At 34.6% G+C, this 7,450-nt stretch overlaps 1 protein-coding gene and 1 long non-coding RNA gene across 2 annotated transcripts in view; both read right to left on the minus strand.

The window, feature by feature from the left end:
• Positions 1 to 7,450, minus strand: part of LOC126733898 (uncharacterized) — a 134,289-nt gene that overhangs the window by 34,023 nt on the left and 92,816 nt on the right. The window lies entirely within an intron of this gene.
• Positions 178 to 4,047, minus strand: LOC126733896 (solute carrier family 35 member E1 homolog). The gene is made up of 4 exons (XM_050437344.1): positions 3,647 to 4,047; positions 1,326 to 1,534; positions 1,147 to 1,275; positions 178 to 1,091 (listed from the first exon to the last, which is right to left on the minus strand). The coding sequence occupies exons 1-4, from the start codon at positions 3,969 to 3,971 to the stop codon at positions 654 to 656; spliced, it is 1,101 nt and encodes a 366-aa protein (XP_050293301.1). The 5' UTR covers positions 3,972 to 4,047; the 3' UTR covers positions 178 to 653.

The raw sequence follows: 7,450 nt of genomic DNA on the forward strand, positions 1-7,450 counted from the left end.
ACTAACTTAATGATTTAGGAGTGTATGAAAAGTGAATTTACATGGTAGGAACTAATTCTTACTGAATATATATTTTTTACTTGACAGTCTTACAAGAATATCACCTTTCCTATCAATAATTAATTCATCCTGTTGATATAATGAGGAGAAAGACATTTACTTAAATAAAATGCAGTGTACAGTACTAAATTTATTACAATAATATTTACATAGTTGTTTAATGAAAAGTTCAATTTTTATACAGAAAGTTTTAATTGCTGCAAAAAATATTGCATAAATACTGTTAATATACATAAATGAATAATTTTTTTGGTATGCTGTACAACCTTTGTAATCAAATATAATTAATTATTGTATGTACAATATGGTCACTCAATCATGAATAAATTATATTATAAACTTTCACAATTCAATTAAAAGCAAGATCTGAATTTACTTACCTATCACACTTTATTTGAGCATATTTTGATAAAATACATAATTTCATTTAGTGTCAATATCAATTTGGGATTCAAGACAGCATGCAAAAAAGGTTTACTAATTATTTTCAACCAGTTAAACAATTTCATGTCACAAAAAATTAACCAGATCCAGAAGTTCAAGCTTGTTAAAGCCGAGGCCTTCCTTATCAGTACCTAAAAAATGAAAATTCCTTATGAAAACAACAAATTCCCTTTTGAACGTATAGTCCGTGAATTATAACTGTAATTATTGTTAACACCATTGATATCACTATATCCATTAGCATATCCTCCATTCGTACTATAAACAATCTTGTCCGGATTTTTGATTTTTTGTGACAAAGGCAGTACAGTTTCCTTCATTTCCGAGTGTCTTTGGTCGTATTTTGCCTTATTATAAAACAGGACTCCAAATATTGCCATAAGCATACCGACTACGTTCATGGACGTCACCGGATTTCCGAGTAGAAACAATGAGGCCCCAATCACAAAAATTCTTTTACTACAGTTTGCTACCGCATAGGTAAGTGGGGTGACTAAATGTAGCAAACTGAAAGCTATGATGTTTTGTAGCCAGTTTAGTAAGCCATCTATAAACAGAAGAGCCATGATCCTATAATCTTGATGAACCTAAAGAAGTTTTGTTAATGCTTATCATAATTCTCAAACGTTTTAACAACCTTACCAATGCCTTTTTATTTTGAGTCAGAGTCCAAAAATCTGTATAGAGCCACACAGGTAAGAACATAAATAGTGCAAGTCTTCCCAAAATGTGTAGCAATCTTAAGTGGTGTACTGAAGTGTCTTTTAATACCTGTAGAAGTATTTAAATGATCTGTTTGGGAATGTTTATTGGTTACTTACTTTTTTGGAGAAAATATGTTGTAAAGAAAATCCCGCTGTAGAGACTAGAGCACAAACCAAGCCCACCATATCAAAACTGATTTCTGTTAAGGTAGCCACTGCCACTCCAGAAATTATGGGTACAAGACTCAAGTATACTTTATAAGTTTGTTTTTCACCCATAATTACCCTGGAGAGGATCACTGTGAACAGGGGCATTGTTGCCTTCACTGAAAACAGTTTAAATATCTTAGTTAAAGTTTATATAAAACCCAAGCTCATAATTCCGGAGTATATACAGGCAAATGAAAATTGAATGAGGGGTTTCTATAGAAAGAGATATTTAATGGTTATAAGGTCATAATCATTAGAGTAATTTTGTTCTTAAATGTAGCAGTGCCATTAAACAGGCCAATTTCATTATTGTTGTGTAAAATATTAAACCATGAGCAAGCTCGATATAAGGGTGCATTTGAGTGAAGTTAGTAAGTCTATTTTCTAAATAAAAGTGAATGTGTTTTCTAGTGTGTATAGGAGAGCAAAGAATGTCCTTAAAAGATGGATGCATCAATTATGTCAAAAATTTGAGCTGCACATATTTGAGTCTGTCTATATAGACATTACAGTTGCGGAACCACACAATTGCTGCATAAAATAATTTAGATTTAATTAGGCTATTATACAGGGTGTTTCAGAACTATGGGATCAAACATCTAGGGGTTGTTCAGTGCAACAGTAGAATCCATTTGAGTATAGGAACTCATGTCCGGAAATGCGTCGCTACGCCACTACGGCCCTAAGACGCGTTAAAATTTATAAAAACATTAATTGCCTAAATAGGTTCTCCTGCATTTATTTTGACCTTTTGTACATGATACCATAACAACAATTGCTTAAAATCAACGCTTAGCAACGACAGCATCCTGGATACAAAAAGTTTATTGCGGTTCATCGGCGGCTCGCTGAGACAGGCATGTTTAAGACCAAGATGCATGATACTGGTGTTGCTCGAACCGTAAGAACGGTCGAATTTGAAGAAGAGGTGCTTCAGCGAGTTGCCGATGATCCATCAAATAGCACACGTGACGTCGCTAAGAATAGGAATACGAGTAACGCTTCTGTCTGGCGGGTACTACACGAGCAACAACTCCATCCTTACCACTTACAGAAAGTTCAAGGTATGACTGCAGCCGATTATCATCCTAGAGTTCAATTTTGTCTATGGCTTCTGGATCACATCATTGCACAACCAAATTTTTTACAATATGTTTTGTGGACCGATGAAGCCTCTTTCACAAGAGACAGTATTTTTAATAGTAGGAATAGCCATGTTTGGGACGAAGAAAATCCTTATGCAATTTTTCCAAGAAAACATTAGAATCGTTGGTCTGTCAACATATGGGCAGGCATTGTTGATGATTATTTAATTGGGCCATACCTTCTACCGGAACGGTTAACAGGACCTATTTATCTGCGTTTCTTGCAGGAAGTTTTCCCAGAACTTCTTGAAAATGTTCCACTAAACGTTAGACAGCAAATGTGGTTTCAGCATGATGGAGCGCCGACTTAATTTGCTGTACAAGTACGCGAGTATTTGGTTCAGCGGTTTGGGCACCGTTGGATTGCCTGTGGTGGAGCAGTTTCTTGGCCTCCTAGGTCACTCGATTTTTTCTTGTGGGGACATGTAAAGTTTTTAGTCTACGAAACTCCAGTAGAATCAGAGCTAGACTTAATTGGACGAATAACAGCAGCATTTGAAATCATTCAAAACAAGGATTAAATTTTTAGTGTGATAGACCGCCGAAATCATGTGCGGCGTTTAAATTGGTGTATTGGGGTTGGAGGAAGACATTTTGAACAATTGTTGTGATGGTATCATATACAAAACGTAAAAATAAATGCATCATAATTAGTAGTTAATATTTTTTCTAAATTTAAACGCGTCTTAGGGCCGTAGTGGCGTAATGACGCATTTCCGGACATGAGTTCCTATACTCAAATGGATTCTACTGTTGCACTGAACAACCCCTAGAAGTTTGATCCCATAGTTCTGAAACACCCTGTATAAAGTAATATACATGACAACCTCTGTCAATAAGGGGATATCAGAAAATACAACACATTAAGAGACAATTAAAAAAAATGAAAATCTCACAATGGAACAAACAGGTGAGATCTTGGAAAAGATCATTTCATTATTTGCAGTGTTTAACACCTTAGGAATTAAATCTAAGATTAAAGTATGATAAATTGTATATAATTAGTATTGCGCCTCATGTGATTTTGATTTTTTCTTAGATATGTAACTTAAAAACTAAATTAAATAGTACAATATGTCTTACCAGTATGCGCATAGGACACAGGAACTTTCCAAATACTGACATGACTAAATACACTTGCCATAAACTTTCCAAAAGCCAAAGGCAAGATTAATTTACAATAATAATCCCAAGGTATGTCCACGAACCTTCTGATGCCCCACATATCAAAGAGGGGCCCGCTTAAAACTGTTATGGTAAGCAACTGGACCATGGTCATGGTCATTGGGTAGGGAAAATGGGTTAACACCGTTTTTCCTATGATGTTGTTTGTAGAACTGACTAAGTACCACGATATGCATAATAGCAATACTTTGCACAACCCTTTATTTTGCGTCCAACTTGCCATATTCCGCAAGGGTTGGCTTTTGCCTGTTTTTGTTTTGTTGGCAAGTTGTCAGATTTCGCGAAAGTGAGGTTACGTGTGGCGGGTGTGTTGTCAACTCGAATAAATGTCAAGGTCAGAAAGAACAAAGAAGAAGGGGAAAATGAGGAGGCACAGGCGTGAACGAGACCCTCATATGGAAACAAGTTTTATACTTCCTAAATCAAATGAAATTATTTGACATTCAATTATAATAAAAAAGAACTGATGATATTTCAAAATGGCAAAGGGACGACGTCTTTGGAAAAACTAATTTTTCAAATGGTGTTAAGGCACGTACAGACATAGAACAAAACTTCGTTTCGTAACATTGTTGCGCAACATTTCTTTGTTACGCAGCGAAGTTCGGTGTTTGGATAAACTATCGTGTAACACAGTCGTATAATCTATAGCAGAACATTCTGCCGCTCCATCTTTTTTTATTACAATTTCAATTTGTTTAAAGTAGTTGAGTAGTATCGAAGCAGCAATAATGGAAATTGTTGCAGCAGCATATATTGTTATGCACTATCATGTTAATAACGTAGACAAAAACGACGTTGGTGGCAAACGCAGTTATAGGCTAGTAGTCAAATATTTTTTATCGTATTATTTTCGTCCCATAAAAACAGTAGACTTTTAAGAGCAAACCAGTTAGTATCATAAACATCTGCTGTTCCCCAAAAAAACATTTATGGTACTAGTGCAACAAAATGAAGAAAAATGAACGATCTGATACTAATTAAAATTCTTTTATTTCTAAGCACCTGTACCCGTACCTCGACTTTTCTTAATTTTAGTTTTCTGTCGCGTGAGTGCCGTTAATAGAGAATTTAATTTTTTTCGCACTCATCTACAGAAATGTGAAAATCCTCTGAAAGTATGTGCAAAGTATCATTTCTTATAATTTCAATACACAAGTCTCTGCAGATGCTTGGATTTATCAAGAGGTGCTCAAGGGACTTTTATAATATTTCATCTATTTGTTTGCTCTATTGTGCACTTGTGCGTCCTCATCTAGAATTCAGTTCCTGTGTTTGGTCTCCATACTATAATAATCATATTCATAAGATTGAAAGTGTACAACATAAATTCTTAAGATATATTGCCTTTAAGCAAAATGGAGTACCTATAAATTATCAGGATGAGTTGGACTATCAGCAAATGGAAGCCTCATTGAATTTGAGAAGTCTTGAAACTCGTCGTAGACATAAAGATTTGAAAGTATTTTACAACATTCTTCACTCTCAAAGCTTTTGTCCTGCACTTCTTAATAAAATAGGTCTTTATGTTCCACCTAGGTCAACAAGGCAAGTTACTTCTTTTTACAGCCAAACACACCGCACAAATTATGGTCACAATTCTTTTCTGGCAAGGACTGTTAGGCTGCGGCTAATCAGTATTCTGATGTAATTGATTGCTTTGAGGGGCGCACAGGGTTCATTAAGAAATTAAATCTTATTAATTGATAATGCTGTCTTAAACTAGAACTATAAGGTGTTCTGAATTGTGATGGTAATTGTACCTTTGTGTTAACTATAAGTATTGTCTTTTTCTTTTTTTTTTCTCTGAACTGATTGTTCCAAGTTATAGGTAATCTTTATATTCTAAGCTTTAATTGTATGTTGGGTTAGGTTAGTTTAATCATCCAATTATTATTCTTGTATTTTTTTGTAATATTGGGCCAAAGCCCGTTGATATATTAAATGAAATGAAATAAAAATTACGAGACAATTTTACCACTAACCTAAACTCTTTATTTTTACTCTCGACACCTGTTTCGCTAACGAAAACTTAACTTCTTTTCCCGAAGATGCTAACATCGTTAGCGAAACACGCGTCGAGAGTGAAAATAAGGAGTTTTGGTTAGTGGTAAAACTGTCTCGTAATTTGAGTGTCACACCAAAAGGGTTCCAACCATGGGACTAATTTTATTATATCTGGGATTTTTTTGGGCCCCACAGATGTCTTTGCTTCGGTCACTTTCTATAAAATTAAGAGTAGCTTCTTCCGACCACTCCATATTAATGTTTTAAATTTATTTAAGATATAAAAATAAATTTATTGGCGCGCTCTTGCTACGCATTTTGTTACAGGCTTAATCTCCAACAGATATATTAATTGATTTATTAATTTTTTTTTTACCAAGATAAAGTAAATCTCAACCATAGTTTCATAAAATAATTTATTTAAAAATCATACATAAATATACATACTACACAGATATGATACACCGTTAAGATGGTCCCTCCTAACATACCCGATCTGAAAAGCAAGGAAAACCATTATTGGATGAGGAAAGTAAATAATAATATGGGATATTGTTTCATTGTTTTGTTGATTGAATAGAATTAGGAACTGCCATTGATTTTGCATTGATTTTACCTTGCAGGTCAATTTGGCCTATTTTAGATTTTAATGAATACTGAGCACTTATTAACTAATTGTTTATGTTGTTCAAATCATAAGGATCAATAGTGATAAGAATGTTAATGTCAATCTGGTCTGTCAGTTTTTTTTTTGTAAATTATTGTTGCTAAACCATGGCCTCAAGTTATAGATTGCTCCATAGTTGCAAATTACTTAAACCAATGTTGGTACCAGATAGTACCCAGTAGTTAAACCCAGCAAGTCAACACCTAGGTACTTGACAGATAAATGCATTCCTTAAAATTTGGAGGGAACTGACAATCCTATTTTTAATAGATTCATTCTTTATCTGGTTCTAGAGTATGACAGATAGTTTTGCTTAATGCGGATGTGAAAAGGTAGACCCTATCTTAGCCTAATTTTTTTGTAGTTACTAGTATGTGCTAGGATAGCTTAATTGCTGATTTTCTAAGTAGGCCTAAGAGTTTATAGGGCTCCTTGTTTTTGTTGTGTTAAATAAACCCCAGAAAAGGCCACATTCCATCTTCGGTAAGTTAGCACATGTTACATGCCTAAGTCATTTTCCTATTTTTTTCATCTAATTAATTTCTTATTTGCATGCTTTTCGGTTTAACTCAAAAGAACATCAATGCATCCAACTTTTCAGAGAGCAATTTTATAAAATTTAACTTATTTACCCACACACCTACGCATTCCCGTTCAAACTTGCAAACAGGCGACGCAACATCAGCCCGTATCATATCTTTGAAATGACGCTGAAAAACCGACAACTGATGAGACGACGTAATATTGTTAAGGAATTACGCTGTTACGATGTACCGTCCACACATGTTACGGCAAACATGATGAATATGTATGTATGTACGCGGCTTTATATTATTTCACATAATCGTTGTTTTAAATTTGGCGCTAATTTAGTGATTTCAATATGGCCGTTACGGCTCCTCATTTCTTGTCGGTGTTGCCACATATACATTTATATATATATATATATGCGTCCATTTGACTCAATCAAATCTACCGCTAGGATGCGCACCATGAATCGCAAAAACCCAACTGACGAGACGGCCGTT

The sequence above is a fragment of the Anthonomus grandis genome, chromosome 3 (assembly GCF_022605725.1).
Source record: "Anthonomus grandis grandis chromosome 3, icAntGran1.3, whole genome shotgun sequence".
NCBI lineage: Eukaryota > Metazoa > Arthropoda > Insecta > Coleoptera > Curculionidae > Anthonomus > Anthonomus grandis.